The sequence below is a fragment of the Megascapheus bottae genome, chromosome 16 (genome assembly GCF_031878675.1).
Source record: "Megascapheus bottae isolate mThoBot1 chromosome 16, mThoBot2.hap1, whole genome shotgun sequence".
In the NCBI taxonomy this organism is placed as follows: domain Eukaryota; kingdom Metazoa; phylum Chordata; class Mammalia; order Rodentia; family Geomyidae; genus Megascapheus; species Megascapheus bottae.
In genome coordinates this window covers 2,688,959-2,706,657 of record NC_143524.1, presented here as the reverse complement: position 1 = coordinate 2,706,657, position 17,699 = coordinate 2,688,959, and the positions used below count along the sequence as shown (strand labels likewise).

General features: G+C 57.3%; 1 protein-coding gene across 1 annotated transcript in view; it reads left to right on the top strand.

Annotated features, from left to right (window-relative positions):
- Nucleotides 1–10,164: 10,164 nt before the first annotated feature.
- Nucleotides 10,165–17,699, top strand: part of Ano1 (anoctamin 1) — a 63,232-nt gene continuing 55,697 nt past the window's right edge. Inside the window, exon 1 of the mRNA XM_090347192.1 lies at nucleotides 10,165–10,403. Coding sequence (XP_090203318.1) covers nucleotides 10,296–10,403 — 108 coding nt within the window. The 5' untranslated portion in view covers nucleotides 10,165–10,295. The remainder of the gene's footprint in view (nucleotides 10,404–17,699) is intronic.

Genomic DNA, 17,699 nt, shown 5'->3' with positions numbered 1-17,699 from the left:
TCTGTCTACCGTGCAGGTTCTGGTCTCCCGCTGTAGAAATCCTCTTGGGGATTCCAGTTCTTGGGTGGCAATTCCTCGTCCTCTTCCTGCATGTTCTCCATTGTGGGAATGGATGTGCCAAGAAGCCAACACCATTAGCCAGGGGGATCCCTAGTATCTTTCCCATTGCTTTTCTTTATTTTGTGGGGGGTGATGGGGTGGGTTTGAACTCTGGGCTTCATACTTACTGGGCAGGCACAGATCCCGCCCCCTAGAGTGGAGCCCTGCCCCTGCTGGGAGCCCCGCCCCTTGCCACTGACCATGCCCTCTATGGAGCCCGCTTTTCTTGATTCTTCGTTATCTTACTCTGTTTTCTGGCACATGAAATCACTTTTATAGGCTCTCAGTAATGTGTGAAAAATAAGATGATTCTGGAGGATTCATTTCTTTGGAGACAGACCAGAGTGTGCCTATCATGGTTTCTTAAGCGAAGACAGAGACCTCCAGAAAAGCCAGGGATGCTTCTCTCCAGGCCCCGACCGACCTGTTCCCCTGAGAACAATCCCACCCCTGGCCGAGCCTGGTGTGGGCCTTGCAGGCGGTGCAGAGCCTTCATTTCAGTTGAGCAATCTCTGCCTGTCTCAAAGATTAGGTCAAATTTATGCCACTGCCGCTCTTACCACATGCAGTGGCCCTTTGCTGGTAAGCAAAGCTATCCCAAGTCTCAGTGTCCTGGGACACACTAGAAGACCTGGAGCGCCCATGGAGACTCCAAGCCCTGGCCTAAGACCTACCGCCCATCTGTCAGAACCCTTTGTCCTAGAGGAACCCAGACCAGCCAGCCACTTGAGTCTTTCTTTTTTCGATGATTTCTGGATGAGTCAACATCAAGTCACCAAGATAGGACTTGTGGGAGGGGGCCTGCTATGCATCTCCCCCGCCTAACCCCCCACCCCTGCCCCATGCATTATCACCCTGCTTGCTCTGAGACTCAGACTGATTCTTATTTCCCTTCTCAGTTTTCTTTCTTTTCTTCTTCCTTCCCCAGCTTTTCTTCAATCCCTTTTCTTCTTTATCTGGGTACAGCATCTTCCCATTTGGCTTGTGGGTGAGGGCAGGGTGGATCCACTAGAATCCCTTCTCCCTGCACTTTGAATTGTTTTGCTGCTTAGGGGTTCTCTCTCTTGCTGCTTGGGGATTTATGGCCTGGGGAAGGGAGAGAGAGCCAGTGGAACACTTCAGGCAGGTTCTTCTGCTGATGTGCTCAGGCTGTTGGTGGTGGGTCTCCGCCCAACAGGCCTTGTCTGGTAGGTGGGTGAGAGTCTCTGGGACTTGGGGCCTGGAGCAGTCAGTGCTGTACACTGGCATGGGCCCAGGGCTGGGGGCACAGCCTGGGCCTTCCCTCCTTCCCTCCCACCCCTGGCTCTCTGCCCACCCAGCAACACACATGAGAAGAATCCCTGCTCCCCCCCTCCTAGGCCAGATGCTTATCTGAGAAACAGGGCCCTGGTGGGTCTCAACCTTCCTCCTTTGTTCTTAGTCCCAGTTTTTGCTCTGGAGAAAACTTTTCAGATGGATGTCAGGACTGGAAGGAGGCTTTCAAATTGCTTCCCAGATTGACAGGCACAAGCTAGCCCTGCTCCCAAGCAGTGGTCTCCAAACCCAGGACTGTGGGCAGGGAAGGCTGGGTCAAGCCTGGCCAGAAGAGCAGGAAATAGAAGATTTCTTTATTCTTTCTCTCCAAACCTCTTCCTTCTTCCCTCTCCCGGGGCTGTGGGAAGTTTTTTTCTTCCTCCACTCCCCCATTTCTCAGGTATCTGTGGGCCTGAGGCTGGTTGATTGCATAGCAGGGAGGAAAAAGTCTTTTGTACCTGAGTATGAATTAGAGCATTCGGTTGCCTTTTCTCAGGGTATTTGTTCTCTAGATCTCCAAGGGGAATGAAAAGCTTGGAAAGACATTGTAGACATTTGAGAGAATTACTGGAGCCTGGGAGAGGCTGGTTGATGGTGAAGGGCCCCGGCCATGACACTGGCAGCTGCCAGCTGAAAGTCCCTCCTTCGTTTGCACGTTGTCTGTGTTCCAGCATAGCACGAAGGACTGAAGAGTGATTTGGAGTCAGGCCAGGGGCAGGAGTGGAGAGAGCCGGGCCTGCTGCACTGGACAAGGAGATCCGAGAAGCGTTGTGAAACATCCATCCATCTCCCCGCTCCCCACCCCACCACGGAGCTGGACGCGGGGTCCCTGTGGCCAAGTATGGAGCTGTGCCCTCACAGCCACCACAACTGGATGCTTAATTTTTTTTTTCTGTGCCAGTTTGACCTCAAGCATTGTCCTTTAGCTTTTGGGTGCAAGGCTGATGCTTTACCACTTGAGCCACAGCTCTACTTCTGGCTTTTTGGTTGTTAATTGAAAATAAAGAGGCACGCAGACTTTTCTGGCTGGTTGTGAACCACAATCCCCAGATCTCTGCCTCCTGAGTAGCTGGGGTTACAGGGCTGAGCCCAGGGTGCGGGGATGCCTGCCGGTGGGTATTCTGGCTTTGGGTCTGCGGTGAGCTCTTTCCCTGTGGTCATGGTGGCTGCTGTTGTAAGCGTATTCAGCAGAGCTCTAATAAGCCGGTGGTCCACCCTCCCCCGCCCCCCTCAGAGGCCTCAGGTTGGAGAAAGTTGGCTGTTGATATTCCATATCTGGCAGCCTGGATAAACACAACCCCTCCTGCTGTGGGGACCCCATTGCTCCTCCCCCTCAGACTGGGGGAACCCTCTGCTTTCCCCCCAAATTCCTCAGAGCCAGTGCCCATTGGGCTTGGGTTTGTTGCATGGATTTTCCAGTCGGACCAAGTCCATGCAGCTCACTCATCCTGTCCTATGCGCCGGACCCTGCCGGGGCCCAGGGCCACCCCAGAGACAGGATTGGTGGATGACCTTGCTTTCCTGTGGCTGGTGCTTCGAGCAGGTCTGGGGCCGACAGAGAATCCTGCTCCCTGGGGCTCAGGGTCCAGCCCAGGCAGCCTGGAGGAGTGGTGGCAGAAGTGGCGTCGGAGGCTGCACGGTGCCCCCTCCCACAGCCCCTCAGCTCCAGGCTTAAGCTCCAAACCACGTCATTTTCTAACCCACTTACAAAGACGGTTGGGATTCTGGCTTCAGGCCTCGGAATCCTCCTGGGACGAGAATGCCCCTCCGTGGCTGCTTCCTGGGAAAGGGGCTGCAGGGGTCACAGGAGCGTTTGGCAGGCAAAGGACTCTTTGTCCTTGCTTTCCTTCCAGAAAGAACTGGGAGGAAGCCAGGTGCGGGGGACTGCCTGGAATCCTGACTACGCAGGAGGCTGAGATCTAACGATCGAAGTTCAAAGCCAGTCCAGGCAGGAAAATCCATGAAACTCTTACCTCCAAAAAACCATTCTGGAGAAGCCAGAAATAGAGTTGTGGTTCAAGCGACAGAGCTTTAGGCTTGAGTGAAAATGCTAAGGGCTGGCACCCAGGACCTGAGTTGAAGCCCCAACACTGCATGGAGGGTACATGCATCCCCTGGCTCAGGGAGATCCCCTCTCCCTCTAAAAGTGTCCCCGCAGAGCTGGAGTGTGCCACAAGGCTGCCATCGTGTGAGGTGGGGGAGGCTGATGGCCTGGAGGGAGGGGCACAGGGAGGTTCCAGCCTGGAAGCTGCAAGCCCCACGTGGAGCTGTCCTGCGGCTTGCTTGGGGTAGAGGGTATAGGATTAAAGGAATAGGGCACCCAGAAAGGCTGGTGTAGAGCACAGACACGAAGCATCTGGGTGCAATGGCTCATGTCTGTCATCCCAGCCTCTTGAGAAGCAAGGGTGGAGGGACCACGGTTCAAAGCCAGCCAGAACAAAAAGGTTGTGAGGTGCCCCTCATGGCCCTGTGTTACATGCCTGACGCCGTCTTCAGCAGGAATTCGTGACGGAGGGTCACAGTCCACAGCAAGATCTGGGCCACGTGAGTCTCTCGTGCCTTGCTTTTTCCGATCAGTACTTTGGGGTGCAGGTTTTCTGTGGAGCACTGGGCAGCAAACATGGCTTTCTCCCATCGACCGCCACACAGAGAAATCTGAGCCGCTGGGCCATTTTTTTCCTTAAAGAGTGAAAGGGTCCCAGCCCAGCCCATGGCGATACTAAAGGCCACCGTTCCAGCCTTGGCTGGGCTTCCATACGACCATCGTTGAATGGGCTAAGTGGGATCTGAACTCTCAGGCACAAAGGGTGAGGGGCGTCCATCCCAATGTCTACCTGAGGACGTGTGGAAGTGTTAAACTTGTTATATACTGGGCTGCATAACATATACCCTTATTGACCAGGTTACTTTTACACTTGTCAAGGTGACTGCTGGACCATCTCAAAGGGCAGGAGCGGGGCACGGGGCCAGGCTAGGAGGGCTCGCAGCTGGCCTGGAAGGGTCCATGGAGTTGTCAATTAGGATCTTGGCTCATTGGTTTTCAGTCTTCCTCTGTCTCTATTGCTTTCTCACCACCCCCAAATCCTGCCACTACCCCCCCCCCCCAGAAATCCAGGAGTTGTCAGATCCAGGGCTCGTGGAGCACTGGATCTCATGGAGAGAACTAAGCTGCACTGCCAGGCCAGGGGAGCACCAAGCTCTGCAGTCACACCAGGGCCTCTGCTCCTGTGATCTCCGCAGGGCAGGCTGCTGGGGGAGGTGGGACTGGCTCAGCCACCACACGTGGTGATGCTGGGCCCTGGGTTCTGGTCTTCAGGGAGACTGTGGAGCTGGCCAGTCGCTGACCCCCGGACCAGTGTCCTCTGATACTCCACGTCTGGGATCACAGCCGGGAAGCTTGGTGCTCACACGCTCTGAACAGTACCAGGTCCTATCCTGCACCACAGCCCTGGGCCCCTGACCACCAGGGCCCCTCTGTCCACAGAAGCCGCGTCAGACCTGGTGGATAAGGATGGGGTGGCCTAGCAGGAGCACCTCTCCAGAGAGGAGAGACCAGTCCTCCTCCCTTGGACAGGATGTGCTCCTCCTTCGAGATGATGAGGTCCCTAGAGGGGACAGGAGGGCAGCTGAGGGCTTCTTCTCTTGCAAGACCTTGGGGGAAGAGAGAGCAGATAAGACAGAGCAGCAGCCACAGGCTCTGCTTATGATCTGGGGAGAAGGAGCTGTGTGAGCTCTAGTCTGAAGCTCCAAAGAGGACCAGGGAGGGGGGGAGGAGGGACAGACAGACGGAAGAGGTGTGAGGACACTGGCAGACAGCTGTAATCACTGGAAACCGCAAGTTCATATTTGCACAGAGCTTAGTGCGATCGCTAGCTTGCAACAAGCCTGGATAGCTGCTTGCTAAATAAATAAACACAACCCGAGAAAATGTTCAGGGTGCCAGGAGGGTGCCGTGTGCAAACAGAAGACAGGGAGGGGAGGCGGTGTTCCTGATGGGGCAGATGTGAACCCAGGCGCCTGGACAGAGCCTGAGCTGGGGCTGGCCAAGCTCAGCAGCCCTGAGGCCCTCAAGAAAGGCCTCCGGATTCTCAGCTCCCCTGGGCACATGTTTAAGGGTTTTAGGGGCTCTGAGGTAGCAGGTCCTAGGCTAGTGAGGTGAACCCCTCCCCTGCAAAGAGAACCTTCTGTGGATCTCCTTAGAGAAAAACATCCCGCCCCCCACACCCCCCATACACACACACACACACACACACACACACCCCTACTGCACCTTACCTGTGCTCCACACCCAGGCTGGCAGTCTCAGCTCAGGACTGCAAGAGATGATGCACTGCTGGGCCCTGTCGGTGAGCAAGGGAAGGAAATGGCAGCGTCCCCCCTCCCCATCCTCCTCTAGGATCTCACTGTTGACCAGGGACGGGGGGGGGGAGGGAAGGGGGGGCACCTTCCTCCTTCCTTCCTCCTTATTCTGAGAAAGTTTAACGTCTGCCCGCTGGGCCCACCCTGCCCCTCTATAGGAGGCCAGCATAGTCAGCGCTGGGCAGGAAGGCAGGGTGGCCCTGAGTCACCGTGGCTCCCTTTTCCCTTGTTCCTGTCCCTCCCTCCAGCTGCATGAGTCAAGAGCACTAATTAAGCCCCTGTGAGTGCTGAGCCAGTGCAGGAGAAAGCTGGCGCTGACCTCTGGCCATGCCACACCCTGTCCACCCTCTAGGGGCAGACGGTACCACCTATGCCAGTCTACTTTGTGGCAGAAACCAGACCTCCTACCCCACTGGTATGCAAGCATTCACAGGTGCACGTACATACCGGGCTTAGAGCCTGGCATGAACACGATCGGGTGGGCAGGGGCTGGGGGAGGCTGGGAGGGCAGCGGGCACAGATGAGAACTGCTCTGTCCCCCTTTTTTTTCTTGGTGCCAGTACTGAGGCTTGAACCCAGAGACTGTGTGCTTGCTCTCTGTCCCTTAGCTCTTTTGCTAAAGGCTACCACTTGATCCATGCCTCTACTTCTGGCTTTTTGTTGGTTAAATGGAGATAGGATCTCGAGGACTTTCCTGCCTGGCTGGCTTTGAACTTGGATCCTCTGATCTCAGCATCCTGAGTAACTGGGACCTCAGGTATGCCCTCTCATCTGCCCTTGAGTCCAGTATGTCACCTGTTCACCTGTGAAGCCAGATGTCTCTAGAACCCACATGAGAGCTGGGCGGGCCTAGTGGGGCTGAGAGCAGGGCTTCCCCACCCCCACCACCCTGACTGCCCCCAGATGGGGTCGGCGGGCTGGAGGAGGCAGAGGTCTCCCACAAGGCCGCTGAGTGCACTACCTCAAAGAACTCCCTACCCCAAATGTCAGGGGTGTCAGGGTGCCCTACCCCAAACATCATGCAGCTGGAATGCCCAGCGGAGGGCTGTGGACTCCTCACGGGAGCCGTCTGAGCTGGTACCCACCATAGTCAGGGCTTCAAGTTTGATTTCCCAGAAGGGGAAACTGAGGTGTGCCAGAGGTGTTGTGGATAGTTAACGGGGAGCTGCAGGATCAACTGGGGACCCGGGTCTCCTCCAGTAGGCCTGTGTCCTCATCACAGAGCACTCCAACTGTGTTTCACTTTTGTAAAGGCGGGTGCCAGGAGGTGTGGGTCAAAGGACAGTCACCCTAGGAAAGGGCTCCCGCCTGCCACCTTCCATTTCCACCTCAAGGGACCACTAACATGTCAGCAAAGACACAGGTGTCTCAGGGTGTGACATTAAAGAATGACATGCAAAATGGGTTGATCACCAGAACTTCCTGTGATTAAATGTGTATTTCAGAGCAATCAGGACTTTTATTGTTATCTTTTATTTTGCCAGTCCTGGGGCTCAGGGCCTGAGCCCTGTCCTTGGACTTTCTCAAGGCTAGAGCTCTACCACTTGAGCCACTGCACCACTTCCGGCTTTTCTCTATGTATGTGGTACCGAGGAATTGATCCCGCGTCTTTGTGCATGCTAGGCAAGTGCTCTACCACTAGGCCAAACTCCCGCCCAGGCTTTTTTTTTTTTTTTTTTTTTTTTAATACTAATCCATGGGTAGAGTAACCTTGCTGGCACAAACTACCAGTCTGTATTTGTAGCAAGAAAGATGCCTGTGTCCAAATGTGGCTGAGGGGACAGCTTGTGGTGGAGGCCCACTCCCAAGCGGCCAGCAGCTCAGAGCAGTGCCAGACACAGGGACACCGGCTGAGCCACGGGGACAGATGGGCAGTGAGCTGGTGACTCACCTCAGAACCAGAAGGGGCCTAGAAAGCAATCCTGGCTTGGGCTCCCCTCTGCCCTGGCACTGGGCTGGGAAATTATTCAATAGTCCTCTTTTTTTGGCCTCAAATCCCAAAAGCCAAGAGCCAAGGCCAGAACTGACCACGCGGGGCTCGCTTGTCCACTGTCCCTGGTTGTGCTTTCCGGGGGGGGGGGGTGGCTGCACAGTGTGGAAGACCTGGGGCAGCGGATGCCGGGGACAGAGGTGGGGAGGGTGGAAAGGCGACCAAGGAGGTGTATAGTGTGGATCCCAGGCCAGGTGGACAGACTCAGGAAGTGACCGGCCCAGCCTCACAGCACAGCCACCAAGCCTAAGACACTGTCCCCACCAGGATGACCCCAGGGAGCTTGGGAACACCAAGGCCACTCCAGGTCACATTCTCTCGGGGGTGAGCAGATGTGTGGCACACTTCCCAGACATTTACTAATACCACAGTCTCCAGAACTGGCCAATCTCTCTCACACACGGGCACACTCATTCACTCGTACACACGTACACACGTACACACGTATACACATACACATGTACTCAGATGTATATACAAACACCCGTGCCCACCTACACACTCACACTCTCTCACACACACACACTTTTTAATGTGCTACTGGGGACCCCCGCTGGTGCATTGTATCTGCTTGGCAGGGGTAACTCTCCTACAGAGCCACATCCCAACCCTGACCTGTCAGAGATGTCAAAATGACTCCTTCCCCAGGTTGCTAGTGGCTCAGGCTTGTCAGCCTAGCTATTCAGGCAGCTGAGATCTGAGGATCCTGGTTCAAAGCCAGCCCAGGCCCAAAAAAAAAATAAAAGTCTGTGGATTCTTACCTCCAATTAATCAGCACAAACCAGACGTGGTGCAGTGGCTCAAGTGGTACAGCACTAGCCCTGAGTGATGATGTTGGGCTCAGTAGTGGCTCACACAAGAAAGATGATACCTTGTAGAGGTCTGGAAGACTCCTGGTCATCTAAACACAAACTGAGAAAGCAGTATGTGAGAGTTACACAACATGGGTTGTTTACCAACAGGAAGAGTTACATAATTGTGTGTGTGTGTGTGTGTGTGTGTGTGTGTGTGTGTGTGTGTGTGTGTGATTCCCAGCCTTGAAGACATGACCATGACCTTGGGGACTCTCTCTGGCCTGGGCCTGGTGGAAGCTATGGAGGACTCATTTCCTATGTGCCCTTGCCCTGCTGTCTGGGGCAACCAAGGGTCCTGTAGAGCCAGTCTGCCCGTGGTGTGACCAGCCTGAGGACCCAGGGCCCTCTAGCACCTCTCGAAGCTCAAGGAGTTTGCAAGCTTGAATTCCTAACATGCTAAGCTACAGAGGGGAGGGAGGCCCAGGCAGCCACAAGTAGACAGTGGAAGCCCAGCAGCCACTGAGGCTGGACACTGAGGCAGGAGTCACCACATGGCAACCTGGGACAGGCCTGGTACTCGGGAGAAGACAGAGGCTCCAGTGGGCCACGGGGACTGGGAAGTACCCGAGCTAGCGCCCCTCTGCCCATCTCCCCTCCCTCCTCCCGCCTCAGGGCTCAGGCACACCCTCCCCCCCCAGCCCCCCAGCTTTCATCCTGGGAACCAAGTCAGCCTTCCAATCCATGGCTTCTGCAGGCCTTGAGCTCCTGGCTGGCCCTGCCACCAGCAACTGTGAAGCACCAGCCTACGAAGGTGGTGCCCCTGAGATGTGGGGGCTCAGGGGAGCCCAGTGTGCAGTGGGAGGGGGGGGGCCCTGGATGCTGCAGGGGTTCGGGTTGGCTTCCTGCACCACAGAGCACCCCAGGGGCCGGCAGGAGGTAGGGAGGTCGAGGAAAGCGGACTCCCCGGGCGGGGCCTTCCCGGAGACCCTGGAGGCCCCCCCGGAGGAGGCTGTGCTTGGGACCAGTGGGGACCAGTGGGGAGACAGCCGGGGTGCACCAGGCAGGGCTCCCTTCTGGAGGGAGGAAGGTCAAAGCCGGGGCTCCACCCAGGAGCCCCCACCGGGCCAGGGGGCCAGGCGCAGCCTCCGCCCCGCGGCGAGGGGAGGCAGGGCCCCTGCCCCGGCCGCGGGGATTCCAGGGGCCGCAGAGGGACCCCCGCCCCCCGAGGTCTCCCGGGGACGGCGCCGGCCCCGGGTTCAAGCCCCCGAGCGGCCCCCACAAGAGCTCAGCAAAGCGGGGGCTCCGGGCAGCTTCCGCTCACTACGACGCCCCTGCCCCGGGCGCCCGCCCGGCGGGAGCGGAGCCTCCTTCCCGGGAGCGCACGTCCGCGGAGGCCCGGCCGCGCCCGCCGCTGCGTCTTTAAGGAAAGGCCGGCGGGCGGCGGGCGGCGAGGCCGGGACCCGCGGCCAGGTGGCGGCGCGCGGCCCCGGGGACGAGCGGCCAGGTGGCGGCGCGGCGGCCGGGGGAGGCGCGGCGGGGCGGGCGGGCGGAGCGCGGGGCGGGAGGCGGCCACGTCCCCTGCGGCGGCCCCGGCCGGGGCGCGGGGAGGCCCGGCCCCCTGCGAGCCGGCGGTGGAGGAGCGAGCGCGCGCGCGCGCGCGGCCCGTGCCACCGCCTGTCCGCCGTCTCCCTGCAGAGGCCGCGGGGCCCGTGGATGGGGAGGGCGCGCCGCCCGGCGGTGCCCGCGCCCCGGCCGCCGCGATGCGGGTCAACGAGAAGTACTCGACGCTCCCGGCCGAGGACCGCAGCGTTCACATCATCAACATCTGCGCCATCGAGGACCTGGGCTGCCTGCCGTCGGAGGGCACGGTGAGCGGGGCGCGGGTGCGGCGCGGGCGCGGGGCGGGAGGCCGCGCACCTGCGCGGGGCGGCGGCCGCGCCCGGGCTCCCCACGGGGGCCCCGCCGCGCACGTGCGCCCGGGGCCCGCTCGCCCGGGAGCGCTCGCCGTGGCGGGGCACCCCGACTTGCATCGGGGTGGGGTTCAGGCTCCAGGGCCAAGCTGGCCGCCACGCGGAGGGACGGACCCAGGGCGCAACCGCCGGGAAGGCCGGAGCCCGGGCCCCACCTGCGAGCCGCGCCGGGGCGCCCGCCCCGCGGGGAACTTTTCCCGCGGGGAACTTTCCGCGCCCGGCGCAGACCCGGCGGGTGCCGCGCGGGGGAGATTATTTTCCTGGCTGGTCGGCTCTACACCGCCGGCAGCCCGGCTCGCGAAGGCCGAGACCCTGGACGCTGGCCCGGTGGGGAGGGGCCCCCCACCCCACCCAGCAACTCAGGTCCCAGAACCCGGGAAGAGTTAAGTTCCCATCACGAAGTTTCTAGGGAGAGGAGAGGCTGTGGCCGTCGCCGGGCAGGGGCGGGGCCGCCCGCTGGGCCCTAAGACCATCTAAAATCCCCTTTTCCCCTCGCCCCGGGACGCTTTAACCCCGCACCCCCCCCCAAGGCCTGGCCTAGAGCTGAAAGGCTGGAGGGCCTGGCTGGGTCGGGAGGACCCCAGGGGTGTGGGGAGGAGGCAGGAAGGAGGGGAGCCCCTGAGTTCAGGGATGGGGGGCAGGGTGGAGGACCTGCAGGCTCAGGCCCAGGTGACACCCCTGAGCTCTCAGCAGAAGAGGGCCACGTGAGGACCTGGGGTCTTGCTGAGCTAGGGACCCTCCAGGGTCCACACCCAGCAGGTGTGGTAAGGATAGAGGTAGACTGGGCCTTAGAAGGCCAGTGGTGACATCTGAACCCAGCTGGCAGCATGCCTGTCCCTGGGCATCCAGGGAGAGAGGTTGGGAAGGCCCACGCTTCCCTTCGGGAGCTTGAGGAAAGGTGATGGAATGCCACCACTACTGGTGACCATGACAAAGGACAATTGCACAGCCCTGGGCCAGCACTGTGCCCTGGCTTGTTGAACTCACAACTCTTGGGGTAGGTGCTGTGGTGATGGGCCAGAATGTGAGGGCAGGTGACCTATTCCCAAGCCAATGCTCTCCGACTGGGGGCAGCAGGAGAACTCCAGACACAGAGGTGGGGGCTGCTGGAAGCTTCCTGCAAGGGCTGTTCTGGGGAAGGAGGTGCTGAATACACAGTATGGTGGAACCCAGGTGACAGAGGTGGCCAGAGGAGGTGGGCACTCCAGAGACAGAGCCCGTTCTGTGAGGGAATGATTTGGGTATGGGACAAATGAAGCAGAAAGAACAGCCCTGGGTCCTGGCTTTCCGGTCTGGTACCTGACTTACTCAGTAGCCCCTGGCCCCCCCAACCTCCGCCAGGTGAAGCCCCAGACTCCCCAGTGAGGCAGCCTGGCCCCTGACTCCACAGTTTAGAAACCCCCAGGGGAGGCCAGGGACTCGCTTCTCACCTGGCTGCTAATGCCTCTCCCTGTTTCGGGAGGGGGGAGGTGCTATGACTAGAGCCAGTGGCTTCTCTGGGCAGTCAGGATGGTAGGACAGCTTCCCAGGGCATCCCCAGGACAACTCAGTCTGCTCAGTCATTACCCTGAGTCACCAGCCTGGGCGGCCCTGTACATGTGAAAGCCAGAGAGCCCTGGCTGCACTCCAGAAAGTTCCCATCCCATCACCAGACACCTATCCCGAATGTGCACACCTCAGCCACAGAAGAAGCCCTGCCCTCCAGTTCCAGGGGCAAATCACTTCCTGGCGTCTGAACAAAAAGGAAGGCATAATAATAATAATAGGCTGGGGTGAAAACCAGGAGATCTGGAAAGTAAACTGAAGCGGAAAAGGCTAGAGGCATGGTTTTAGTAGAAGAGCATCTGTCTAGCCGCAGCAGGCCAAGTAAAAACCCCAGAACTCCTTAAAAAGAAGGAATACATGACAGGGCACAGTCCAGGTGAATAGAGCCCTTGCATTAAACTGCTCATCTTCAAGTATTCCCCCCTTTAAACTGAAGGCTCCCCATGTCCTGAATCCAGGGTTCCACTCAGACTGGACACCCAGAAACAGCCAGTGTCCTGGGGTCAGCTCACCTGCTAAGTTGGAGCTCTTCCCTGCTCCTCTGTCCCAGGCCGGCTGTGTGGAGGAGAGCACAGAGCTTGCGCACCGATTACACATTCATTGGTTGTGAAGTTTAAAACCCCAGTTCCTCTCGGATCTGAAATTTAGTCTCAAAACCAGTTTGCAGGTCCCGGGCTTTGTTTCTCCCTTTTTCTGGGAAAGCAACCATTGTTTTTTTTCCTAGAACTCCCACCTCCTCACAGGGGCTCAGCGTCTAAGCTGTGGGCGGCAGGCTCCGTCCTGTCTGCCCTTTTCTGGAACCTGGGAATGGAGGCAGGTGGGCTTCCTGCCGCCATGGGTGGAGCTGGGGCTCCTGCTGTGACATTTTCCCAGGTGCCCCTGGGGCACTCCTCCACGGTTTTCCCACAGAGGCTCCCCCAGGGGCTCCCCCCCCCCCCCCCCCCCCCCCCCCCCGCATCCAGGATCCTGTGATTTAAATCAGGGGATGTCTCCCCCCACCCACCCGTCCTGCAGATGAGGAAGCAGAGGCTTGGGAGGCACCTGTTTAAGTTCCTGGCCTGACTGGGCCTCGGCCTTGGGTTGACAGCCAGGAGTGGTTCTCAGCCGCAGGTCCAGGTGGTGCCCAAGCACGGCTCCCTTCCCTGCCTCCCTTTTGTAGGCTGGTTCTGGGCTTGACCTCGGGGCCTGGGCAGTGCCCCTAGCTTCTTTTCTCTTGGTGGTGTTCTACTACTGAACCCACAGCCCCACCTGGATCCTTTTGATCGTTGGATTTCAGGGTCTCACAGATCATCCTCCCCTGCAGGCTTTGAAATGTGCTCCTCCAGGTGTCCACCTCTGAGTAGCTAGGATTATAGATGTGAGCCACCTGCCCCCTTCTTAAGGCAAAGCAAGAGAGTTTGCGGGTATTGTAAACCTTTCATGGGCCTTAAGTTCGAGGATGAAGCATGAAGTCTAACTCACATCCTTCCTGCTGCACTGTGTGGCTGCCTGTGGCCTGTTCTGCAAAGAAAAGCCCCCATCCTTCCACAGATGGCCTCCCAGCCACCACTGCCCTGCTGGTGGCCCTGCCGTGGCCCAGTCCGCCCCACTTTGCTCCCCAGCCCAGCACGGGTCTGCCCTGCAGCCGTATCGAGTGTAGAGGAGGGAGCCCACACTTCGTGTTCCAGGGTGTACAGTCCAATACTTAGAGTCGGCCCTATCTCATTTTATAAAGCCAAGTCCTGGACAGACAAACCCACTTTCCCTGCATCCTAGGACTGATCTGGAGGAGGGGCCCTGGCCTGAGGCCGGGCTGCATGCTGCCCCCTGCTGGTTCAACTCCTTTCTAAAGGCAAAATCTGGGGTTGGCCCTGAACCATCTTTCCCTGAGGGTCCACTCTAGCCATGGGATTCATTTTCTCTGTCGGCCTCCCCACCACCCCATTCTTTCTGTGCTAAAATAAACACAGCAAATCCGTGCAATGACCGTGTGCGGACTGTGGATTACATATTAAGGATTAGGAGTTAGGGATCTAGTGGCACAGAGAGGTTGAGCTCTGAACGCAGGGCCCAACTGGTCTCTGAATGCAGGCAGGGCACTGCCCATCTCGTACTTGGCTCCAGCCCTGGCCACCTCTCCTTCTCTCATGCCTTCCTAAAGACGTGGCCCTGAAGTTTGGAATGTAGACTCTCCTCGAGAGCCCTGAGGGCCCTTTTGAGGGGATTTCCAGCACTCCCTCAAGATCATTCTGAATTGATTCCCTTTTCCTAGGTGTGGTTTCCCCACCTTGTTAAGTAGCCCGGCTGGCTGGGTCCCCCGTACTTGCTCACCTCTGGTCTCTGGGCTTGGATGAGTTAAGAACCTGCAGGCAGTAGACAATTCAGAGGCCCCAGAGAGCCGGACACTGGTGTGTGCAGTGGCAGACTACTTGCATGCTAGTTAATGGAGGCAGCCCTGAAAATAAGGTTTGTTTTATTTAGTTTCTTTTTTGTGCCAGTTCTGTAGCCTTAAGTTAGAGCCTGGGTATTGTCCCTTAGCTTTTTGCCTAAGGCTAGAGAGCACTTAACACTGTGGCTCTAAGTGGAAGCACACCTCCACTTCTGGCTTTTGAACCTCGATCCTTAGATCTCAGCCTCCTGAGTAGCTGGTGTGAGCCACCGGTGCAGTTTTCGTCCAAGGGCAGAGACAGGAGTGATGTGTTGTGGGCACACAGATCCGGGCAGGGGTGAGGAAGAAGAGACACAGGAGAAGGCGGGGATGCCCACCCAGGCTTTGGGGGTGACTCCAGGCCTCATGGGGATGGCAGCTCCCTGTTGGAACATCAGGACGGAGCCCCAGGCGGGGCCACAGAGCACCTGGGGCTCCCAGCATGCTGATGGCCCACAGATGAGCCTTGGCTCTCAACACTGCAACTCCACACGTCCACGCTGGCTGGCACCTCCTGTCCTCTAGCCCTGCTGGGCCCAGCCCACCCCCATGCACCACTCCACCTTCCAAGGATCTGCCTTGGGGCCTGGCTCTCCTGCCCCATGGTGCAGGGTAACCGCCAGCTCACCATGACTCTGCACTCTCCAGCTTCCTGGGGTGCCAGCCAGAGCAGTGCCTGCCCTTGGGCCTGGGGTGGGAGATGGGTGACGGGGTTCCCGGCTCTGGACCCTGCCACGTTGTTGGAGCTGCTCTTGCGCAGTTCAGCTAATCCTTCTGGCAGGCGGCGGCCCATCCTGACTCACTGAGGGACCCCAGCACCCCAGGCCGTGGAGCTGGACCAGAACCAAGTGCTGGCTTGAAATTGGGCCTGCTGCCCCAAGCCTGAGGTCCCTAGCCTTTCCTCTGGGGGGCTCTTACCTACCTCCCTGTGCTCCAGGAGCCAGAGGGCAAAAGTCCCCTCTCCTTCAGCTTCCTCCAGTACCTAAGATAGAGCAAGGGCTGGCACCCACCAGAGGGCTTGAGTGCAGGGGCCACTAATTGGGCAGCTTCCCACAATGAGAAAGTGCCATCCCAGCTGGGCACAAGAGCATCCAGCTGTAATCCCAGCCCATCCAATGGCTGAGGCTGGAGGATCTGATGATTTTGTCTGGAAAGCGAAATGCAAAAAGAAAGGGCTAGGGGCATTGCTCAAGAGGTTGAGTAGAGGTGGAAACCATTGGCTCACACCTGTCATCCCAGCAACAAGGAAGCTGAGATCTGAGGATCAGGTTGAAGCTACCCCAGGAGGAAAGTCCGTGAGATTCTTATCTCCAGTGAATCACCAAAACCACAAGTAGAGCTGTAACTCAAGTGGTAGAGCTTAAGTCCCAGAACTGACACAAACAATAATCCCTAGTCCACACACACACACACACACACACACACACACACACACACACACACACGGTACCAGTTTGCTCTTCCTACAAATAGAAGCTTGAATACCCAGAGTGGGGAGCAAACCTGAGGCTCAGCAGAAATGCTGGGGACTGCATATTCGAGGGTAGAATGACATAGCCCAGATACAAAGTTGTTCCTCCTCCTCCTCCTCCTTCTCTTCTTCTTTCTCCTCCTCCTTCTTGGATGTGTTGGTACTGGGCTTGAGCTCAGGGCCTGGGTGCTCTCCCTTACAGTTTTTGTTCAATGCTGGTACTCTACCACTTGAGCCACAGCTCTGCTTCTGGCTTTGTTGTTGTTAGTAGTGGTGATGGTGATTAATTAGAAACAAGAATCTCATGAGAGAGCTTCAGATCTCAGCCTCCTGAGTAGTTAGGATTACAGGTGTGAGTCATTGATGCTTGACAGCAAGGTTTCTTTCTTTCTTTTTTGCCAGTCCTGGGGCTCTAACTCAGGGCCTGAGCACTGTCCTTGGGCTTTACTCAAGGCGGGTGCTCTAAACCACTTGAGCCACAGCACCATTTCCAGCTTTTTCTCTGTATGTGGTACTGGGGAATTGAACCCTGGTCTTCATGGGTAGCAAAGTTTCTTAGTAAATATTTTCTAACCTCGATCAGTTAGAACTTGGATGCAGAACCCATGGGAGCAGAGCCTGTGGATATGCATTCCTTTGTGATTGTTGAGTGAGTGGATGAGTGGATGGATGGATTATGAATAATGGATGGATGATGGTGGCTAACAAATGAATGAATGAGTAGATAGATGGATGAGTGGGTGGATGGACAATGCATGACCGATGGATGATTACTGGATGAATGAGGGGATGGATAGATGATGGATGGATGGATGGATGGATGGATGGATGGATGGATTGATGGATGGTTGGATAGATAGATGGGTAGTGGATGAATTATGGAGATGGATGATGGATTGGTGAATGGATAACAGATGGTGGATAGGTGATGGGTTGGTGCTGGATGGATAGATGGATGGGTGGTTGGATGGGTTGATAGGTGGTTTTATGGATGAGTGGATGGATGGATAGATGAATGGATTGAGGGATAGTGGTTGGATTATGGAGGGATGATGGGTGGATGATAGACTGATGGTAGATAGATGGTTGGTTGATGGTGGATGGATGGATGGATTGATAGATGGGCAGATGGATGATAGATGGATGATGGAGGGATGATAGATGGATGAAGGATTGATGAATGGATAATGGGTGGATTATGGAGGGATGGATGGATGGGTGAATGGTTGGGTGGATGGATGGACAAATAGATGGGTGACTATTGAATGGTGGATGGATGGATGGGTGGGTGGATGGATGGTTGGGATGGATGGATGGATGGATGATGGATGAATGGGTAGATGGGATGGAGGATGATGAATGGATAGGTGATTATTGATGGTGGATGGTTGGATGGATGGATGAGTGGGTGGGTGGGTAGGTGGGTGGAGGGAGGGGTGCGTGCATGGATGGATGATGATTGATGGTGGATGGATGGATGGATGGATGGATGGTTGATGATGGATGGATGGATGGGTGATTATTGATGGTGGATGGTTGGATGGATGGACGGATGGATGGATGGATGGGCGGGTGGGTGGAGGGAAGGGTGGGTGGGTGGATGGATGATGACTGATGCTGGATGGATGGATGGATGGATGGATGGATGGATGGATGGATGGATGGATGGGTGGGTGGAGGGAAGGGTGGGTGGATGGATGATGACTGTGGTGGATGGATGGATGGATGGATGGATGGATGGATGGGTGGATGGGCGGATGGGCGGGTGGAG